Genomic DNA, 22,740 nt, shown 5'->3' with positions numbered 1-22,740 from the left:
TCTTAAGGTTTGAATTTCTTAAACTTGGTTACCTACACTCCTGCCGTGCCTATCTTCTTTCCTTTCTCTATGCTGTTTTTATAGTGTCTTACACTTATAGCATCAGATTTTTCATTTTTCAAATTTTGGTTTCATCACATTGCCCTATTTTCATAACATGTTCCTATAGCTTCTCATCATATGAGACAAAAACTCTCAGTAATAAAGATTAACAGTTACCCTGTGTAAGGATACTTCTCTTAACTTTTCTCAACCTCAGCTTATTTTGAGAAAGCCTTTTTGCAATCTCCATATTTGAAATGCTTCTGTACATTTCCATGCTTTACAAAGATACTTCAATATGAAGTTTATATTCATTTTGTTAACTCAAATGTAGACTTCTATATGTGTTCTTTTGTTGTTGTTGTTGTTCCATTTTAAGACAGCAGAGTAGAATGGTTCATTTTAGAAAATGGAAAGAAAAGATTGAGTCAGGTTTTAGAAGATTTTATTGCACCATAAAATGATTTTAGAGTAAACAAATCCACCAGAATTTTTTAGTGAATAAATAAGTAGCAGATATTTAGGGTATAATGTAGTATCTTTTGAAATAAAGTCAAGCTAAACATAAAACTAGACCTAAGTGAGAGAATGATAAAATAGGAAGGAAGAATTACAGATAATTTTTAAATACTTTATGATATCTCCTACGCATAGCATCAGTCATCAAAGGCTCAGCAACAATTTAATTTTTTTTTAATCTTTCAGGCATAAGATTCTAAACATGTTGACTAAGAACCCACCATTTACTAAGAACATGGATTCTCCCTTATGCAATGAAGCCCTGGTAGATCAACTTTGGAAACTTATGAATTCTGGTGAGAGAGCAGTGATTAAAACAATTATTTTTATTGTTAGAGTATTTCTATTTTACAGCAGGTTTTCAATTTGGTAGCATTTAAGAACTAAAGTTAAAAGTTTTTGTCTTTTTTTTTTTTTTTCTTAAGTAGCATGTTACACCTTCACAGTGGTGGCTGTGATAACATTTAAGGATATACTCACTTTGCTCCACAGGTGGTTGAGAAAACAAAAATGTTAATTATGTTAAAGTGTCAAATGATTGAAGGGCTGGCTATAAACATGACCGTGAAAAGTATTATTATTTTTATGACAGAAAGTCACAAAGGATTGAAAAATAAATCTTCTGACCTCTTTTCCATAGCCACCTACTGGCCTTTCCCAGAGGTAACTAATTTCTTGTATATCCTCCCAGGGTCATATAGTATGTATAGAATAAGATATAGCTTGTATTTTTTTTTTTTTAAATACACACTGTTTCTTGTTCTTACCTTGGAGATCATGGACTTTCATCATAGTTTTTAATTTACACTATTTGAGTGGGGTCAAGAGGCAGGATAACAGTGCTTAGGAATGCTAGCTCTAGAACCAGTTTGCTAAGGGTTGACTTAGTTATTTACTCATTATGTGACTTGTGTAAAGTTTTTTGATTTATAAAATACAGGTGATAATTATATCTACTTCTGCAAACTGATAATTACATGAGTTAGTATTTGTAAAGCACCGTGCCTCAAACTTTATACTCAAAAAGTTATACTAGCATAGTGATGATATTATCATTATGCTTCTCATATATTTTAGTTATTTGTATTTCCTTTTATGTAAGTCATTCCATTTTTACTTAACTGGATGTTTAGACATGTCACACATGTATATTTAAAAAAATTTACCCTGTGTCTCTAATAAGTTGAAATTGTAATACTGGTTTTGGTTTAAAGATTCAATACAAAGCTAGGCTGAAATACATTTTGCTGAAAAATAAACAGAGCTATTACAGATGGATGGGGGGAGAGCACTGGGTATTCATTCAAATACTTACAAGTTTGGAGTATGTCACTTTATTTTCTTTCTAAAATGTTGGAAAATAACTGGCCATGCCCATGTCATTAGTGGCTGCTTAATTGACTCACAATTTAATATCGAGTTCCTATTCTTTTATTTTATTATTTAGTTCACTAATATCAAAGTGCTAAGTTGTTATATAACTTTTATTTTTGAGTTTCATAGTAGTGCATTACTTCCAAGTAAAGGCGCCATAGTAGATATTTTGGTGAAATATAATAAAATTGAAAATAGTATGGCCCATGTCCTTAAGGTCTTCAGAAAATGCATAAACCAATTTATGGTAAGATATTGCCAAATTGTTTTTCTAATATTCTCCCTAATCCCTAGAAGGGATTGCTGGTATTTACATGTTTTATATTTTGCTACCTCTGATTACCTTAAAAGATATTATTAATTCCTTTATTTAGGTCTAGAGCAGTGGTTCTCAACCTTCCTAATGCCATGAGCTTTTAATACAGTTCCTGTGGGTTGTGACCCACGGGTTGAGAACCGCTGGTCTAAAGGATGAACACAGTATTAAGGAATTTGTAGCAAGAATATGTGATCTCTTAACTGTGACAAATAACAAATGAGTGAAGTACTAAGAATTGTTTTCTTACCTTCTATGGAAGATTTTTTTTAGACAAAATGAATATGTGCTCAAGGTTAATTGGACAATTCTGTAAAATATTTGAAGCTCATTGGAAGGGTTTGATCATACAGATTCAAGCTCTGATGTGTTTAACTTTGATAGTGCACAATGTAGTACAGTTGCTACTTTGGTTTAGAATTCTCTATGTCAGTAATCTAAACCTGTGAGATCTGTGGGCCATACAACTCATTGATTAGATTTTTAGCATTATAAAAACTGAGAGTGGTATGAACAGTGAAAATGGCAGTAATCATTGGGAAGTATTTTTAAAAATTTTTTTTGTAGAACATTGGACATTAGGAAGATGGCCTACAGAGAATTGTAATTCCCCTTCCAAACCTTAACCTTTGGGATATGTGAATGAATCTGATCTAAGAAATTCCTTTTTTATATACTTTTTTTTTTTTTTTTTTGAGACAGAGCTTCAAACTGTCGCCCTGGGTAGAGTGCTGTGGCCTCACAGCTCACAGCAACCTCCAACTCCTGGGCTCAAGCGATTCTTCTACCTCCGCCTCCCAAGTAGCTGGGACTACAGGTGCCCGCCACAACGCCCAGCCATTTTTTGGTTGTAGCAGTCATTGCTGTTTGGCAGGCCTGGGCTAGATTCGAACCTGCCAGCTCTGGTGTATGTAGCTAGCACCTTAGCCTCTTGAGCTACAGGTCCCGAGCCTTTATTGACTTTTTAAGCTCGGCTCCCATAGCACAGTGGTTACAGTGCTGGCCACATGTGCTGAGGCTGGCAGGTTCTAACCCGGCCTGGCCCAGCTAAACAACAATGAATAACAGCTACAACTACAATAACAAAAAAAAGTTTTTTAATGAGAAAAGTAATATAATCATATCTCAGAGTTTATCTGAAAAAATAGAGGAAAATATTACGTAATTCTGTTACATCATCACTATTAAGATTTGGCCATATTTGGCATCTAGGAAAAAGATAATTGTGTGTATATGTTTGTGTGTTTTACACATAATTATACTTGAAATAAACATTTTATTTTTAACTTTTTTTTTTTTTTTTGAGATAGAGTCTCACTGTGTTGCCCTCAGGTAGAGTGCTGTGGCATCACAGCTCACAGCAACCTCAAACTCCTGTGCTCAAACAATTCTCTTGCCTCAGTTTCCCAAGTAGCTGGGACTACAGGTGTCCACCATAACACCTGGCTATTTTTTTGTTGTAGTTGTCATTGTTGTTTGGCAGGCCTGGGCCAGGTTCGAACCCACCAGACTGGGTGTATGTGGCTGGTGCCCTACCCATTGAGCTAGCTACAGGTGCAGCCCTTGAAATAAACATTTTTAAATAGTATTTTGTTAGTAGAATTTTTTGCTGTATTCCTAATAACAATGGTTATTGTTTTAAGAATTGGTAGTGAGAATTCATCAGTAGCAAACAAAGCTAGACCTTCATCTAGGTCCCCAAATCTTGCTGAACTCTGCCAGCAATTCACTTCTTGTTGAGGTTCCTGGATTATCTCTTTACTTGAAATAAGCATTATCTTGATTCACATGTTAAGAATAATAGAGATTTAAATTGATTAGAACCTCTGTTAAGTTGACCACCCTAGGAGGCTATAACAAACTGGTCTACATACAGACGTAGTCAACATAAGGAACTAGGCCTCCTGTTCTAATATGTACGTATGGTACATGTTTGGTCTGTGAAAAGTAGCTCACCTTAAGAAGGTGATGAATATAAGGAGGTGGTCAACAATGGAGGTACTGTATATTATTTGTTTCTGTCTTATTCAAAGGCAATTTGAACTGTGTTGACTTTGCATAATTGTAAAATTTGTTGACCCCATTTAAAATATATAGGAGAGAGTATCATGCCAGTGAAAAAAAGGATCATTTTATAAGATGACCAGATACTTTTGAAGAATCAAAGTTTGTTTGCTCAACTGGTTTCAAAAACTTTTCAGTAAGAGAGAGTAATTGTGCTTGGATGCATAGAAACAGAATTTAGAAAATTGAAATTAACTTGAAAGTGAGACAGATGAACTAAGGAATAACATTCATGTTTTTTTAAAAAAAATCATATACCATTCAGCTGGGTGGAGTGGCTCACACTTTAATCCTGCCACTTTGGGAGCCCTCAGTGGGCTCGAGTAATCCTCCTGCCTCAGTAAGCAGGCTGCAGTGAGCAGTGATGGTGCCACTACACACTAGCCCAGGCAACACAGTGAGACCTTATCTCAAAAAAAAAAAAATATATATATATATATTTATATACAATTCAATTAATACTAATACTCGTTTTAGAAATATACTAAAGGGGGATTTGTAGCTGAGAGACAGGAACAGAAACTGGGGACTCTTGGTAACGACGCCACTTTAATGGCTGCATATGACAGAAGGAAGGTTCTCAGACTGAAACTTTTAAGGCCCCAGGCTGCATGGTCTCTGCTGTGTGTGGTAGCTTTCAATTTGGGGAGGTAATCTTGAATCTTTCTAACAGTTTTGCTTTGAAAATAGATACACCTACAGAGTTCTTTTTTTTTTTTCCCCCCACAGGGATGGTTTTCTTTTTTTTTCTTTTTTTTAATTTTTATTAAATCATAGCTGTGTACATTAATATGATCATGGTATGTAAACTCACTCATAAACATTTTAGATATCTTAACTCATTCTGTTTATTTTCATATAACTTTTTATCTTCAGCATTTTTTAATAAAAATGTCAAAGCTTAGAAAAATTTAATGAGTAGTGCCATGAATAACCATATGCATTCAGCTTAATTCCTCAGTTGTTAAAAATTTACCACATTTACTTTATCTTCTTTTCCTTCTCTTTTTTTATATATAAAGGGTGGCCATAAAGTTTGTGTGCAATTTAAAATAGTGTGCAATTAACTTCATGGCCACCCTGTATATTCACTCCCTCATTTTTTCTGAACCATTTGAAAATAAATTGCATTATGCTCTTCATCTCAAAATACAGGGTGTCCCAAAGTCACCATACATAGGAAAAATAAGAAATTGCAGCTAAATGTACCTGTATTTCTAAAATATTTAGTATAAAACTTTACAAAGAGGTGGCCAACATGTAGATATTATTTTGTAAATGTTCCGTAAAATTTTATAATGGATATTTTGTTTCAAAAAAAAAAGGTACATTAAGCTGCCATTCCCCATTTTTCTATGCATGGTAACTTGAGGCAACCTTTGGGACACCCTGTGCTTCAGTATATGCTCTGGAGAATAAAGTCATTCTCCTACATAACCATGGTAGCATCCCACTCTACCCCAGTATATAACTCATATTTCCTCACTTTGCCTCAAAAATGTTCTTTACAGTTCTCATACACCTTTTAAATTAATAATCCTCCACAAAAAGATAGTAAACATTTTCAAAGAGAAGGATCTTTTACATTATATAGTCTGTGTTCCTAGTTGCTTAAGAATTTTAAATAAAAAGATTATTTATTTTAGTCTATGATCTCATTTTGTCACCCAGCTGGAGTGCAGTGGCATGATCATAGTTCACTGCAGCCTTGAACTCCTGAGCTCAAGCGATCTTCCCACCTCAGTAACTAGGACTACAGGCATGCACTACAGTGCCAAGCAATTTTTTTTTTTCTTTTTTTTGGTGAAGATGGGGTCTGATGATGTTGCCCAGTCAAGTCTTTTTATTTTTTTGTTTGTTTGTTTTTGGTTTGTGGGGGATTTTTTTGAGAATAATGAATGGCTACAAAAAAATATGGCAGGCCCTTGAAGTATCCACCTATGCATATTCCAGAGACAGAAAATGGGTTTCCAATGTCACATTTTTACTTTCACTGCGTTCCATTTTTTCCATTTCTAGTTTCTATGTAGTTTGTATGTTGTAAAAACCTAAGCCTCTTCAGGAGCTTTTGCCCTTTGTGTCTAATAATGTCATATGTCACACAATAGCAAAACTGGAATGTCTCAAATAGGAATGATGAGAGCTGTTTCCTACAATATAGCATGCAAACTGGCCAGCACGGTGCACTATCTAATTTCCTCCACTATGGATTTCCTTTGCATATAATTAATAGTTACATACCTGTTAGAGTAAGCCTTACCAGAATCACTATTGGATTATTATTTGCTTAGTCTAATAATTTGTTGTTGAAAAACACAAAGTTCAATGGTTATGATGTCCAAAATGTTTTCCTTTTTAAGTATGTGTGTTATGGTACCTTTTTGAAACCATAGTTTTTAGTCAAAATTAAGTATTTATAGTTTATTTTTCTACTGAGAAGAATTTCCACATTCCTTCTATTCACTTTTAAATTCTCCAAATTATTTAAAATTCTGACTAGGAACCAAAGGGATTGTCTAACCCTAGATGATAAATTTCCTTTTTTCCAGTCAGTTCTATTTGGTAGTAATGCCTACCTGGAATGCTGTACTGGGGAGAAAAGGAAAGTAAAAACAAACTCTGATATCAGTGTGCTCTGGTCTGTCATTGCTGTGGGTTAAGACCAAAACTCCTTACTTAGAGATGAAAACATGGAGACTGAGAAATTTAAAGAAAGTGTCTCAACTAGTTTAAACTGACTTTTGACCCACGTAGTCTTCTTCAGGTCAAGTACATGCTTACTACTTGATGTTATTTCTGTAGTTTGCTTATTTGTATTTTTTTTAATTAGTACAATAACACAAATATAAAAGTTTTTACCAAAATATTTTCCTTCTCTACAATAAGTCAAGTTTAGAATTTTGTTATTTCGGTTAGTTGTATGATTTCTTAGTATATTTAAAACCTGAAAGTAATAAGTTCTAGAGATAGGAGAATTTGTTTCAGCGAAAAGGGTGTGTGAAGGCTTGAGTGCTTTCTAATAGGTCATTAATGAAGAGAATCAGACTAGATGAACAGAGAATGAATGAATGTGGAATAATTACTGAGGAAAAAGAATTAAAGGAAAAATTTAAGACCAGAAAAAATACTGGTTTTGGAATATTAGATTTGTAGTTGATGTCTCATATTCATTTTTTGAGAAGAAAGGCGTGGGGCGGTAACTGTGGCTCAAAGGAGTAGGGCACCGGCCCCATATGCCAGAGTGGCAGGTTCAAACCCAGCCCTGGCCAAAAATTGCAAAAAAAAGAAGAAGAAGAAAAAGGAGTTATAAAGTTTTTTCCAATTATAAAATTCCCAAAAGAAAATGAAAATAAAAAAAATAAAATAAAATTTCCTGTGTTTAGGTTCTGGAACAGTTAATTATATCTATTTATAGATAAATGTGCATACTGATTTTATTTCTTTATTATTTGCCACTTAGGTACTTCACATGACTGGAGATTACGGTGTGGTGCTGTGGACTTGTACTTCACACTTTTTGGCCTTAGTAGACCTTCATGTTTACCCTTGCCAGAACTTGGATTGGTTCTTAATCTAAAGGAGAAAAAAGCTGTCTTGAATCCTACTATAATTCCAGAGGCCATAGCAGGCAACCAAGAAGCTGTGAATAATCCAAGCAGTCACACACAGCTAGTTGGATTTCAGAACCCTGTAAGAATCACACATATTATAGAAGATAGGTAATTTTATGACACAGAGTCATCTAGAGAAGAGAATTGTTTCCTGTGAACGAGTGCATTTTAAAGCCACTAACACAGTTTCTTGTGCCATTTTAAAACCTGCTGCCAGACATTTATTTAGAACTTCATGATTTATAAAGTGCTACTGACAACTGCATGACTGCGTGTAACAAACAACGTGTGGAGAGTCCATTTTGCTCCCTTTGTGATGGCATGATTTTTTTCTACTTGAGCATACAATTTCTTCTCTGAGTAGTAGAAGATAGAAATTAATTTTAACCTATTATACATTAACCTATCTTGTCCATACAAGCCATGTGAATACAGGGGCCCTGTCCTTTTTAATTGTTATGGTGTAATACCTAACATACTTCTAAACATATTATAAGTACCTAGTAACTGCTCATTGAAAGAAATACATAAATAACTGAATGAATAATGAATGATCAGGTTAATGAATAATCTGCTGATTTGGGAGGAGACTTTTATTTTTTAAATTTGTATGTAGATGTTTGCCATTAAAAAGCTTTTATTTCTACTTTTGCGTTATAAAATTACCAGACTTTGTAGAAAAACTTTTAGGATGCATATTAATCATTGTACTGTAAAAGGAAGATTTTCTGAAGTGATTTTGATGGCATAATGTCTCCAAAATTCAAGCTTCATTTTTCACCAATATTTAACCAGATTACTTGCCTGGCAATTCCCTACTGGTGTTTTGACACTTGAAAAGGCTCAGATTCTCTCTATCCTAGTTAGTATTAGTCATTTTGGATTTACTTATTCAACTAAATTTTCTGACATATAATTGTATTTATTTGTTGTAAATTTAAATTGTGTCCTAGAGTTTGAGTTATAAAGAAGACATACAAATCCTTACATAGAAAAAAGAGTCTTATTAAAGAGCTCTTTCAGATCTAAATATTTAGAAATCCATGAAAATGAGTATGATTATAATTCTTGCTCATATAGGTTAACTTATGCACACACACACTTCAGGATAAGAGAAAAAAATGGCACCAAAAGATACATTCTTTGGGGGAAAGCTCTAAATACCTGCCTTATCCCCTCAAAAAGACTAGCGGACAGGAAAAGGTTAAATTTAAATTTGTTTTATGCCCATTGCTAATAACTTCTAGTCACTGGGCATGCTCTGATCTACGTGGTTGCTGTAGCTATTAGTTTTCAGCTATAATGTGAGCTACTTGTCTTCAGAAATCTAATTTTGATCTTGAATATTGCCGCAGGAAGATGATCACCTTGCCAAGGAAGCATCATGTAATATATCAGCTCATCAGCAGGGAGTGAAGAGGAAGGCTGATACACCACTGGGGTCCCCACTAGAACCTGGTCAAATACTGGAGAAGAATGAGGATAGCAGTAAAGTCAAACTCAAAATCAGAGTAAGAAATACAGGTTAAACCTGTATTAACAGTGTAGGATATTCACCTTCTTGTAAATCTTTTTGAATATTTGCAATGGTTTTTCCTTAGCAGGAATACGTGGGACAGACTGAATCATAAAAGAATTCAAATGTCCTTCTAAGACCTTCCAACCAGTTATTTAACTTCTGTTATCACATACTTCTTCTCTATTTGGGGGAGGAACTATGTGTGCGCGTACATACCACCGAGGCACACGACTTGTTCCCACAATATAGGAGTAGATTTTAGTTGCTGTTACATTCCCAATAATTTCCATTCAGCTTCATCTGGAGGTTGAAGCACATAATCTTTTCTCTCTCTTACTACCTTTTGAGGAAAAGAAACTGCTTTTCCTTTTAAGATTATCTGGGGGTATGTCCTATGGCCCCTCTGCTGCTTTTCCTAAGATCTGAGATCCAAATATGAAGTGATATAATGGCTTTTTTATCCCTTTGTTTTGTTTTGTACGTGTGTGTTGTATTTAGTTCTCAAATTCTCAAGATGAGGAGGAGATTGATATGGATACTGTTCATGATAGCCAGGCCTTCATTTCCCATCATTTGAACATGCTTGAAAGGCCGTCAACTCCAGGTAAGATTAGCGTGCTGCAGTTTTTAGAGAGATGGAGTTATTGATAATAGTATTCTAAGATGTGTTGCTTTATTTTCAAATAAACATCTTTGAAGTTTAAATTAGCCAGTGTAAAATACTGTATTATATCAGCTTATAACATACACTGGTAAAACAATAAATTTAAAAAGTGATTTTTTTTTTAATTTTCTGTTTAACTTGGTCTTTTGAAAATATTTGGCATGCTGACATATTTGTTATTATAAAATCCATTTGTCAGATTTCTCTGATAAGCTTTAATTTCTTTTTTACTTATATGTGGTGGACTTAACTTCAAAAGAAAATGTTAGGTCTGCTTTATTTTTAATAATGTTACCACAATTAATTTAAAGATCCTTTTTTTACTGAAGTAAATGCTGCCCATAGCACTACCCTTTCCTTTTGCTTGCCTATGCCATATGATACTATCTTCCACCTTTGCATGCATCTCTCAAAAAGTATCATGTTTTCTTTTGAAAATACTACTTAAGGCAAATACTACTATAATTTACCTTATTATTTCCCTATTGACAGGCATTTAGTTTCGGATTTTTAGTTATTATAGATAATTCTGTACTGAATATCTTCATTTAACCTTTGTTCTTTGTCAAAAGTATTGTCTTTGAATAAATTTTCCAAATTGTATTATGAAAATATTAGCTATATTGTGAGATATTTATCTTTAGAAGATTTTTATAGCTCTTAATACATACTGCTATACTTTTTGAAGAGATTATAGCAGTTTATATCATAAGGATTTTTTAATTTTTAAGAAACATAGCCTCTGATGTAATTTACAAGTAGGTTTTGAAATACAGTAATAAAACTACTATGAACTTGCACCCCATCTTAGCATGTACCGTTATGCGCCATCACAGACATTCTTTTTGCGCTTCTTCCTTGGTCCTGTTCTCATTCCTCTGCACTACAAATAACGACTGTCTTGAATCTTCATTTTTTATTTTTCTTAATTTCATTTTGTCACGTTTATTTATACTGTACTAACACATAGATTTGTGATCTTGTATATTTATTGGTGCTTCCTTTTTGAATTTTCATGAAAATAGTATAACATAACTTGCTTTTTTCACTCAGCATGGTGTTTCTAAAATTCATATTGATGCAAAAATAATAGTTCATTTTTATTTGAAATCACTTTTCGTATCTGACATAGTATTGTTTTTATTGTCATCAGATTAATAATTTAGATTAACCATAAAATGACAATTCAGGTTTGCTTTTTAATATATTTTTTCCATTATAGGTATGACTGTTTTTCTTGTCTCCCTACCCCATCCCTTTTTTTGTTTGTTTTCTTCCTTTCTGAGTACTGTTTCTCATTGTTTAAAAATCATATTCATAGCCCATGAGGTTATCTTCATCTTTGAGTGAGGGTTTGTTTTTTTTTCTATCATGTTACAGTTGTGCTAAGGCTCATTATTGCCATTGGTTGGCTTTTTGTTGACTTTCTGTTTTAATGTTACTTATATTATCTGAAGTATTTTTTTACTTTCCTGTAATGTGATTAATAATAGAATTTAAGAACTGGCTGCAGGTATAAAATGAGTCTGCATATATGAGTCTGAAAACAGGTTGTGAATTCTTTGGCATTTATAATTTAAGACATCTTAATAATTATTTATCTATTCTGTTCATTTAAGTAAATGAGCAGGGCAGCGCCTTTGGCTCAGTCGGTGGGGCGCCGGCCCCATATACCGAGGGTGGCGGGTTCAGGCCCGGGCCCGGCCAAACTGCAACCAAAAGATAGCCAGGCGTTGTGGCGGGTGCTTGTGGTCCCAGCTACTCGGGAGGCTGAGGCAAGAGAATCGCTTAAGCCCAGGAGTTGGAGGTTGCTGTGAGCTGTGTGAGGCCACGGCACTCTACCGAGGGCCATAAAGTGAGACTCTGTCTCTACAAAAAAAAAAAAAAGTAAATGAGCAGAGCAGTGCTAAGTGACTTAACCTAGATATCATATTCAAGTAATGGCCAACTAAGAGATAGACCCAAATCTTAGGGTCCATCCATGTGACAAGTGAAGGAATTAAGACACAGTGAGATAAAGTATCTTGCCCAGAATGTATTTCTAACATATAGATAAGTCTGTAATCAAAATCTGGGTCTCTGAATTTCTATTACAATGCTGTTCATATTAAACCATTTCCTGTTTTTAAATGCCTTCTGTAATCCCTAAGTTAGTTTTATCTATTGAGAAAATTTTACAATGATATTTACTAGAAAATTTGGGGGAAAGCAGACAAACTTTACTATATGCAAAGTTTTACATTAATCATAAAAAATATAATAGTTTCTGTCCCAGAATATAGAATATAAGGTTTTATTTATATGTTGAGCAAGTTGATTATCTCACTCAAATACATATTGTTCTCAAATTTAAGCTTACAGGAACCATGGCAAAGTATTTTTTTTTTATTACATTTATTAGACCTTCTATTACTATGGGAATGGTACCAATCTAATAACTAACATGAAACAATACTCTGGTAAAGGGTCCATATACAAATTTACATTATTATCCCTAAGATACTGATTGGCAGTTTAGACAGAACAGTGAACTCAATGTCAAAGCATGACACAGTATTGAATGGGATTTTTTAGCAGTTTTAAAAGAGCATTCTTTCCATTGTAAGAATTTTTCTGTGGTTGAATTGCATCCTTTTTTTAGGCCAACTATAAAAACTTGTCAGGTTTTTTCTTCTTTAGAAAACAAATAAATCCTTATTTTCTTCTTGTTTGGTATTTTAGGGCTCTCTAAGTTTCGGCCGGCCAGCTCCCGATCTGCCTTAATACCCCAGCATTCATCAGGCTCTGACAGCACACCCACCACAAAACCCCAGTGGAGTATGGAACTTGCACGGAAGGCAGCAGGTATGATTAATGAATTAAATTTTTTTTCCTCCTCAAGAACAAATTTATAAGCTGGGCTTGGTGACATGCTGGTAGTCCTAAGAGGCTGAGATGGGAGGATCACTTGAGCCCCAGAGTTCATGGTTACAATGAGCTATGATAGGCTACTGCACTCCAGCCTAAGGGCCAGTGTGAGACCTTGTCTCTAAGAGAATAAATAAATAAATAAAAGAAAGGAAAAAGAAATCTGTAAAAGAAAAAAAGAACAAATCTATAAACTTCATAGAGTTAATCAATTTAAAAAGCTAGGACTTGCTTTTCTTTTTGAGACAGAGTTTCACTATGTTGCCCTTAGTAGAGTGTCATGGCGTCACAGCTCACAGCAACCTCAATCTCAGGCTTACCTCAATCTCGAGCTTAAGCGATTCTCTTGCCTCAGCCTTTCAAGTATCTGGGACTACAGGCACCTGCTACAACATCCAGCTAGTTTTTGTTGCAGTTGTCATTGCTGTTTAGCTGGCCCGAGCTTGGTTCAAACCCCCCACCCTCAGTTTATATGGCGGGCACTGTATCCACTGTGCTATGGGCTTCAAGCGAGCTGTTCTTATAATACATTGACTTTATTTATATTATCCGACTTTAAAGACTATTTTAAAATAGCCTTTCCCCCCCCCCAAAAGTAATATATTTTTATTATAGAAAATTTGGAAATAACAAAAACTTGGATGAGAAAAAATTATCCCTCATTATGTTCTTTAAAGATACCATTGTGTCTTCATCTTGCTCTTTGCTTTTTCTACACATACTGTATGACAAATGCTGTCTTCAGTAGAAACCATCATATATGTACCTTTATAACTCTGCAAAATACAAAAATCAATCACTTACCCTGCTACCTCTATCCCATAAAGACTTGATGCTATACCTAGAAAACCTTAACATCCTCTGTCTTTTAACATCTTCTGTATTATTTCTAACTGATTAAAATTATGAAAACTAACTCAATCCAGATGTGTTTGTTACCTGTTTTATTATTTTATAGTTTCTTTGGCTTATTTTAACTGTTCTGCTGCTTACAATAAAAGATTATAATCCAAAAAGAAAAGTAAACATTTCAATGCTGATAAACTACCATGAAGCAAATATTCAGTCCTCAAGAATTGAAAGAATAGAAAGTGAAATGCATAAACAAAATCATCTTTAATAAATAATTTTTCAAAAATTATTAGTCATTAGCCAGATTTTACCTGGCACTTACCTTCCAGTGGATGGATTTTGCTTATATGAGCCATGTTTTGTATCTTTTTTTTTTTAAAGAGGTACTATTTATTTGTTTATTTATTTATTTATTTATTTATTGCAGTTTTTTTGTTTGTTTGTTTGTTTGTTTTGGCCAGGGCTGGGTTTTTGAACCCACCACCTCCTGTATTTGGGGCCGGCGCCCTACTCCTTTGAGCTGCAGGCGCCAGCCAGAGGTACTGTTTATTGATGTGAGGAGCTCGGGAATTAACTGTGATTAATAGGAGTCTTCAAACAATAGAAACCCCTCAAAATATTTTGCTGTTGAGACATCAGATTGTTGATTACATATAATTCTTCGTGCTCCATATGCATTTATTTTAATAGAATACCACAAAATATGTTTCAGAAGAAAACCAGCTGAGTACTTTGGTACTTAACTTTCTTAATTTTGACATTTCTTTGCTATTGCCAGTTTTGTATTTGCTTTTGGTATAATTTTGCCTTGTTATCCTTATACTTATTAAAATTTTATTAGACATGAAATTTTATATTTTTTAAAATTATAAAGCTTAAAGAGTATCAGCCTTCTTGATTTAGTTTGAGAGTGATGCTTCTGCCTGCCTACCTTACCTTTAAAATAAATAAATCCTTCTGAATTTCTAAGACTCTAATCAATTCCTGTTCCAAAAAGAATCTGAGTACATTTGGTATTATTAACCTATGTAGAAGCAAATCTTTGCAACCTTTTTTGTGCCCACAAATATGCTTTTGTATCATTGTTCCCTATTGCTTTTAAAAAATACATTTTCACAGGCAGTGCCTGTGGCTCAGTGCACAGGGAGCCAGCCCCATATACCGAGGATGGCAGGTTCAAACCTGGTCCTGGCCAAACTGCAACAAAAAAGTAGCTGGGCGTTGTGGTGGGCACCTGTAGTCCCTGCTACTCGGGAGGCTGAGGCAAGGGAATCGCCTAAGCCCAAGAGTTGGAGGTTGCTGTTGAGCTTTGTGACACCATGGCACTCTACCGTGGGCAATCAAGTGAAACTCTGTCTCTAAAAAAAAAAAATAATAATAATACATTTTCACTTTGGGGGAATCTCTCTTTGTAGTCTTGTAGTTCTCATGGCATTGTATGGTAAGACTGGAGGGAGAGAGGAAGGGCTAGTGGTAAGGAATAGGAAAGCATTAAAATTTTAGCTATGGCTGCTATCTCTGTAGGACCTTTTTAAGTCATGAGAGAAAATGTATACCAGTTAGGTGAACTGATCTATTAAACTTAACTTTGATTATGTATTTTATACGCCTTTGTAATTTCCTTTTAATGTGTTTGTCCTATTCAGTACCTTAAAGCTACTGAGCAAGTCTTAAAATTCAATAGCAATATTGTCAGAATTTAGAAAGCCTTCATTTTAGCAATGATAGTGTTTCGATTGTACATGAATTTATTTTGGACTTTTTAGTGCGCTTTTTCCATAGACACGTTATATTTGCTAAGTTATTTACCCAAACTAGTCCAGCAAAAGCCCTTTTAACCCAGACCATAAATGAAGAACAGAAGTATGAAATCTAGCTATTTTACGCAACATTGTTTCCGTGAGAAGGGGCACTCAGAGCTTCATATTTTGGGATGTCAGAAGCGCAGCTTTATCCTAACCCTAGTAAAGTCAGGTATAGTTGGTGGCAGTAGAAAAGGAATTTCCTTTTTCCTGCCTCTCAGTTGGAGATCTTCTATTGTGATAGCTGCTGTGACCTTGGTTGAAAGTTGGAGGTTCAAGAGGAAGACACAGCACACAGCAGTGATAAGGAAAGCTGTGACCTCTCTTTAGTCTCTAGGGATTTTAGATTAAAGGTCGCAAATGGGGGGGAGGTCTTTTGTTTCGTTTTGTTTTTCCTATATGCAGCTCATTCAGCTGAGGCAGTTTGTATAAGCCTTACTAATTCACTAAAAATGAAGAGATTATACATAGAAATCTGGATTTCTAGCTTTTCTTGAAAAAGATTTAACCGAGAGGAACTCTTTGGTAGGGCGGCGGTAGGGCATGTGTTTTCCAACTCATTGATCCCTTATGCCACACCCAGTAAATAGTCTGTTTACTTATTTATGCTGTTTTCAAGATTTGAGTTTGAAGCCCCTGGGTTTTGAGGGGGGAAGGGTGTTTTGTTTTTGTTTGTTTGGTTTTTTTAATTCACAAGCTTAGATGAAGTGTAAGATAACCCCCTTACAGCCTAGGAGGCAGATGATAATTGAAAACTGGAATGTGTAGAATGAGTTGCAGACCTCATCTGGGAGAGTTAGAAAAGAATTGGGGCTTAGGTAAAGAAGACATGGAAACAAGCAGTGAGCAGGTCATGTTTTATTTTCTAACCTTCCCCCACCCTCATTTTCCCTTTCCTTGCATATGATAGAAGAATATTTTAGAGAGGGATCATATATGGGTAGTGGACAAGCCACTGGGTAAGAAAGGAAAAGTGGGCAAGTTTATTTTCCTGCATTACTATTTCTTTTTCCTTCCCATCACAGCAACTCCCTGTCCCCTACTGCAAAGGCCTGTGGTGAGTGGGCTGTCCCCAGGTTGCTGCAGGGGTTGCAGTGCTGGAGAGGAGTGGGGGTGAGGGGAGCAGAGGGAATTCCCTAGTGGGTTCTGTAGGGAAGAAGAGAGGGAGAGTTCCTGTGGATTCTTAGCTAGGGCTGTTGTATTATGTAACACCTTCTTGCATAAGTCAGAAAAGCACAATTCTAGTACATGATACTTTTTTTAATTAAAAAGTATTTTTTTTAAAGAGCTTGAGAGCTTGCCCTAGAGGTTTTTCTTTTGAAACTCTAATACCAAAAAAAAAAAACTTTGATTTTTTAAATTCTTATGGTGATACAATGCTATACTTTTTTTTTTTACATTGATCTAAAGAATCCAAAGAACAGACTTCATACCTTTCCTAATAGAAACCACAGGTTTTGTGTTAAATTTAAACATATACCTAATGTGAGTAGATTTAATAGAATTAGCAGGTCATTCGCTGTTTCTTACCAGCACTTTAATCAAATGGGCTGAAAAAGCTTCCACATTTGTCTTATATTAAGTACCTCTCTCTGTTTGTTTTACGTTTGTTAAATTGACTGCAGCTAACCCTTATCCATGGGTGCCTTTTATTTGGTCTCCAGGAAAGATTTTATATTCACTGGAACAACAAAACTCTGACCATCTCCTTTGTTCTTTTGTATAAAACATGAAACAGGGTGGTGCCTATGGCTCAGTGAGTAGGGCGCCGGCCCCATATACCGAGGGTGGCAGGTTCAAACCCAGTCCCTGCTGAACTGCAACCAAAAAATAGCCAGGTGTTGTGGTGGGCGCCTATAATCCCAGCTGCTCGGGAGGCTGAGGCAGGAGAATCGTGGAAGCCCAAGAGCTAAAGGTTGCTATGAGTCCTGTGACATCATGGCACTCTACTGAAGGTGGTAAAGTGAGACTCTGTCTCTACAAAAAAAAAAAAAAAAAAACATGAAACAGGAAAATTATAGTATGAATTTGATGTATCTCCTTTTTCTGGTATATTTGCTATCTCTAGAGTAGACACATATTTCAGGTCACTAAAAGGACTTCAAGTTCCCGGGTATCTTGTAAACCCCTGAAATGATAATATGAAATTATGCATGTAAATGTTTGTGTTGGGGATAGAAATATGTGCACTTTTTCAATAGAAATTCTATAGATGACTTCACTAGGCTGCTTGAAAGTACATTCATGTGTTTCCCAAATCTGCTTATTAATGCAGTTTCACATGAGGAAGAAACTACTTTCTTATCACCTTTGGTTCAACCTGGCAAAATATTATTTAGGAAAGATAGAGAATAAGCAAACAAAATATATATTGTCTATAGTAAATGAAAACTTAAGAGCTAAAGGTTGGTGTTGGTGATAGGGCAACATTAAAGCTGATGTTATATTGTTACAAATACTTCTAATTAATATCTTTGTACATGTTTCTTTGGATGTATGCATGAACATAGTGGGATAAGTTTCTAGAAATTAACTGTCTAGATCAAAGAATATTCTAGTCAAAAGCATTTAACTTTTTCGTGCATATTGCCAAATTACCTTAACTTCTCCTTTAAGAAAAAAGAACACTTCATTGTGGAGAGCTGGAAAGTAGTAAGACTATTCATAGTATAGTATAATGAGTCTTCTGTATCCTTTACTCAGCTGTACCAATGATGAGCTCATGGTCAGTCTTATTTAATTTATACTCCTATTTCCACCCCTCTGAATTATTTTAAAGTGAATCCTACATGTTATATAACTTTATTCATAAACCATTTAGTATGTGTCTCTAAAAGATATCATTTTAAAAATCATAACGACTATAATATTGTCATACTTAACATTTTACTTATATCTTTAAATATTCAGTCAATGTTTAATTTTCAATTGACTCAATGCTGTTATTCTATTTTTATTTTTAACAGTTGTTTAAATCAGTCTCTACATAAGGTCTGTATCCATAATTGGTTGCTAAAGCTTTTATATCATTTTAAATTTTTTTTTAATTTTCTCTATACATATACATGTGTTTATTTGGTTTCCACTTTTTGCCTTCACAAAATTAGAAAGGCTTAAAATTTAATAACAATAACAATGTTTAAGATAAGGACTAGAAACAAAAACCTCGCAAAGAACGAATGAAGATAAATATATTCAGAAAAGAAATCAGATGATTGCTGCAACGAAATATTGAACAATAATAATAATGCAAAAAAAGTAACATTCACATTGTCAGATAAGACTATGTCTATCATAGAATGCTTTGATTCTGAGGTTCAGTATGGAGTCATCAGTTACCTTATTTTTTTTTCCAAAGTCTCAAAAAATAGACAACTAATATTTATAAATTAGAATAAAAGATAATTTCAAAAAACAGATCATGCCAAATCTTATAAACAATAGAAAAGAAGAAATACTTCAAAATCATTCTGTTTCATCTGGATACACCTGATACTAAAATTGGAAAAAATATATTATTATAAAGGAGAAATGACAAACATATTTCACTTATAAATGAGGATGTAGTATCCTAAACAATGTATTAACAAGTTGAATTAAAAATTAATGTTCAAGTAATGTACTTTGGTTAAAATTAAATCCAATTTATGTGAGATTAGTCACTGTTTTCTCTTTTTTTCTTTTCCTTTCTCTCACCCCCTCTCTCCTTCTCTCTCTGTGTGCTCTCCCCTTCCGCCATGCCCCACCGTGTCAGTAATTGTCATTAATTGTCCTCATATCAAAGTTGAATACATAGGATTTATGCCTCTCCATTCCTGTGATGCTTCATTAAGAATAATGTGTTCTACCTCCATCCAAATTAATACAAATGCTACAAAATCTCCATTTTTGTTAATGGCTGAATAGTATTCCATGGTATACATATACCACAGCTCGCCAATCCATTCCTGGGTTGGTGGGCATTTAGGCTGTTTCTCATTTTAGCAATTGTAAATTGAGCTGTGATAAACAGTCTAGTACAAGTGTCCTTATGATAAAAGTTTTTTTTTTTTTTTTTCCTTCTGGATAGATGCCCAGTAATGGGATTGCAGATCCAACGGGAGATCTAGGTTGAGTTCTTTGAGGTTGCTCATACTTCCTTCCAAAAAGGTTGTATTAGTTTGCAGTCCTACCAGCAGTGTAAAAAGTATTCCTTTCTCTCCACATCCGCGCGAGCATCTGCAGTTTTGAGATTTTGTGATATGGGCCATTCTCGCTGGGGCTTGATGATATCTCTGGATAGTTTTAATTTGCATTTCTCTAATAAGTAGGAATGATGAGCTTTTTTTATGTGTTTGCTAGCCATTTGTCTGTCTTCTTTAGAGAAGGTTCTGTTCATCTCTCTTCCCCATTGACGTATGGGATTATCGTTCTTTTTCTTGTGGATTAATTCAAGTTCTGTATAGATCCTAGTTATTAAGCCCTTGTCTGATTCAAAATATGCAAATATCCTTTCCCATTGGGTAGGTTGTCTATTTGCTTTGGTTGTTGTCTCCTTGGCTGTGAAGAAGCTTTTCAATTTAATTAAATCCCATTTGTTTATTGTTGCTATTGCCATGGCAGTCTTCCTCATAAGTCTTTCCCGAGGCTAGTATCTTCCAGTGTTTTTCCTATTCTTTCTTTGAGGATTTTTATCATTTCATGCCTAAAATTTAAGTCCTTTATCTATCTTGAATCAATTTTTGTGAGTGGAGAAAGGTGCGTGTCTAGTTTCAGTCTTTCACATATGGATATCCCGTTCTCCCAGTACCATTTATTAAATAGGGAGTCTTTCCCCCAGTGGACGTTCTTGTTCGGTTTATCGAAGATGAGGTGGTTCTAAGTTGCTTTCATATCTTTTCTAATCTAAAATTTCTAGTCCCTTTTTCTCCTTTTCCTGTCTTTACAATGTATTTGTTAAAGGAACCAGATTTTTTTTAATCTGCAGTTTTCAATTTTATATTTTGCTAATTATTTGCCCATGGTATAATTAATATATTAGAGTTCTCTATACTCCCTGTAAATTTATAGTTGTATCTAGAAGCGTAATTGGATTCAGGTTTATAGATGGTGGTGTGTTCTTCAGTCTAGAAACACAGTGTCTGATCAGCTCTTTTTTATGAATTTAATTGTTATATGTGTTTAGGACCTAGATCCATTAATTCATTAAGGGTTGCAAAATGGTGATATTCCAATCTATACTTTTATTTTTGTTTATAAACTGGATTACTTCTACGAAGCCCAGTTCCTCCTTAACTACTATTACCCAATAATATAAAGCATATAGGAAAATAAAGATAAATACCTTTCTCTATTTATTAATTTTCAAAATAATGAGTTGGATTGACTAGCATCCTCCAATGATGATAACTAATACTATTCTTATCTTTATATAGAGACATTCTCTTTTTTTTTTTTTTTTTTTTGTAGAGACAGAGTCTCACTGTACCGCCCTCGGGTAGAGTGCCGTGGCGTCACACGGCTCACAGCAACCTCTAACTCTTGGGCTTACGCGATTCTCTTGCCTCAGCCTCCCGAGCAGCTGGGACTACAGGCGCCCGCCACAACGCCCGGCTAAGAGACATTCTCTTTATAGACTCTCCACCTTTTATGGATGTTGAAGCTATATGTATAAGGAATCTTCTTAAAGCGTTCACTCTTGCCCATCTAGTCCCAGGAATTCTTAAGAACTAGAGAAATACTTAATTTGCACTGAGATGTTATTACCATCTAGGGTAACATGTTTATGTGTGTGTAAATGGCTCTCCAGATGGCACAATTAAAATGCAGTCGTCAGTCAGTATACATAGAGGGATCGCTTCCACAACCGCCCTGCACCCTGTGTATATCAAAATCCATGCATATTCAAATGCTGCAGTAGGCCATATAGAACCTGTATATCCAAAAAGTTGGTCATCTGTATATGTATGTTTGCATCAAAAAAAAATAGGTGTATAATTGGATCCATGAAGCGCTCAAGCCTGTGTTGTTCAAGGGTCAGTTATACTGCTGTTCCCCCCCCCAGTATGTTAGGGCAGAACTATAATTGAGAAAGTTGTTTTCATTTACAAATATGGGTCTTAACCTCTAAGACAATTATTGTTTCTTGATTTGGTAACAAACTAGCGTATGTCATAATTTGTATAGAATTTAAAGAACTAAGTAACATATTCAACTTCCTGGCCTTGCTGAAAACTCTGTAACTAATTGGATGTGCTATTTATATACTTCTCCCTTTCTTAATGGAAGTGATAAACACTGAAGAATCCTTTTTGTATACTATCATTAGCTTCCTCTTACTTTAGTTTCACTTTCCATATTGTCAACAGGAACTCATGTATTTTTAATTTTGAAGGTAAAGAACAATCACCTTTGGAGATGAGTATGCACCCAGTGCCAGCAGCTCCACTCTCAGTGTTTACTAAGGAATCTACGTCCTCCAAACATAGTGACCACCATCACCATCATCACCACGAACACAAGAAAAAGAAGAAGAAGCACAAGCATAAGCATAAACACAAACATAAGCATGACAGTAAAGAAAAGGACAAGGAGCCTTTCACTTTCTCCAGCCCTGCCAGTGGCAGGTCTATTCGTTCCCCATCCCTTTCAGACTGAGAAGGAGCAAAGAGACCTTTCCCTCTGTGTCCAGAAGAATGTATGTAACTAAAGCTTTGTCCTCTGTAAGAATGATAGAAAGAGGGGTTGGTGAGGTAGAGATTTGCTTCTCTTATAGACATTCAGAATCCATTTAAGTTGTAAACATTTGATTTACATTATTTATACAAATGAGATCTAATTAGGAAAATGTGTTTTACAGTTCTGGATAAACTATTTCATCCCCTGTTTCCTTCTTAAAACACATCCACACAAAGCAAACTTCTTTTCATAAAAGCCCCCAGTCCACTGGCACTCCCCATTCACATCATGGTCTCCATGTGTTCTGCCAAAGTCAATTATGTTTAAAAGCCTTTGATGGATGTTACGGGGCAAAGTTATGTTTTAAACAGAAGCAACTGCCAAATTTGTGGTGCAACCACTCTTTCCACTGA

General features: G+C 34.9%; 1 protein-coding gene across 1 annotated transcript in view; it reads left to right on the top strand.

Annotated features, from left to right (window-relative positions):
• TAF2 (TATA-box binding protein associated factor 2) overlaps positions 1 to 22,496 on the top strand; it is an 86,543-nt gene extending 64,047 nt beyond the window's left edge. The window contains exons 22-26 of the mRNA XM_053558389.1: positions 748 to 857; positions 7,776 to 8,005; positions 9,944 to 10,049; positions 12,831 to 12,953; positions 22,044 to 22,496. Of these exons, the coding sequence (XP_053414364.1) occupies positions 748 to 857; positions 7,776 to 8,005; positions 9,944 to 10,049; positions 12,831 to 12,953; positions 22,044 to 22,306 (832 nt within the window). The 3' untranslated portion in view covers positions 22,307 to 22,496. The remainder of the gene's footprint in view (positions 1 to 747; positions 858 to 7,775; positions 8,006 to 9,943; positions 10,050 to 12,830; positions 12,954 to 22,043) is intronic.
• The last annotated feature ends 244 nt before the right edge of the window (positions 22,497 to 22,740 follow it).

Source organism: Nycticebus coucang, chromosome 13 (assembly GCF_027406575.1).
Source record: "Nycticebus coucang isolate mNycCou1 chromosome 13, mNycCou1.pri, whole genome shotgun sequence".
NCBI lineage: Eukaryota > Metazoa > Chordata > Mammalia > Primates > Lorisidae > Nycticebus > Nycticebus coucang.
The sequence above is the reverse complement of the archived record's forward strand: the minus strand, read 5'-3'. Positions and strand labels throughout refer to the sequence as shown.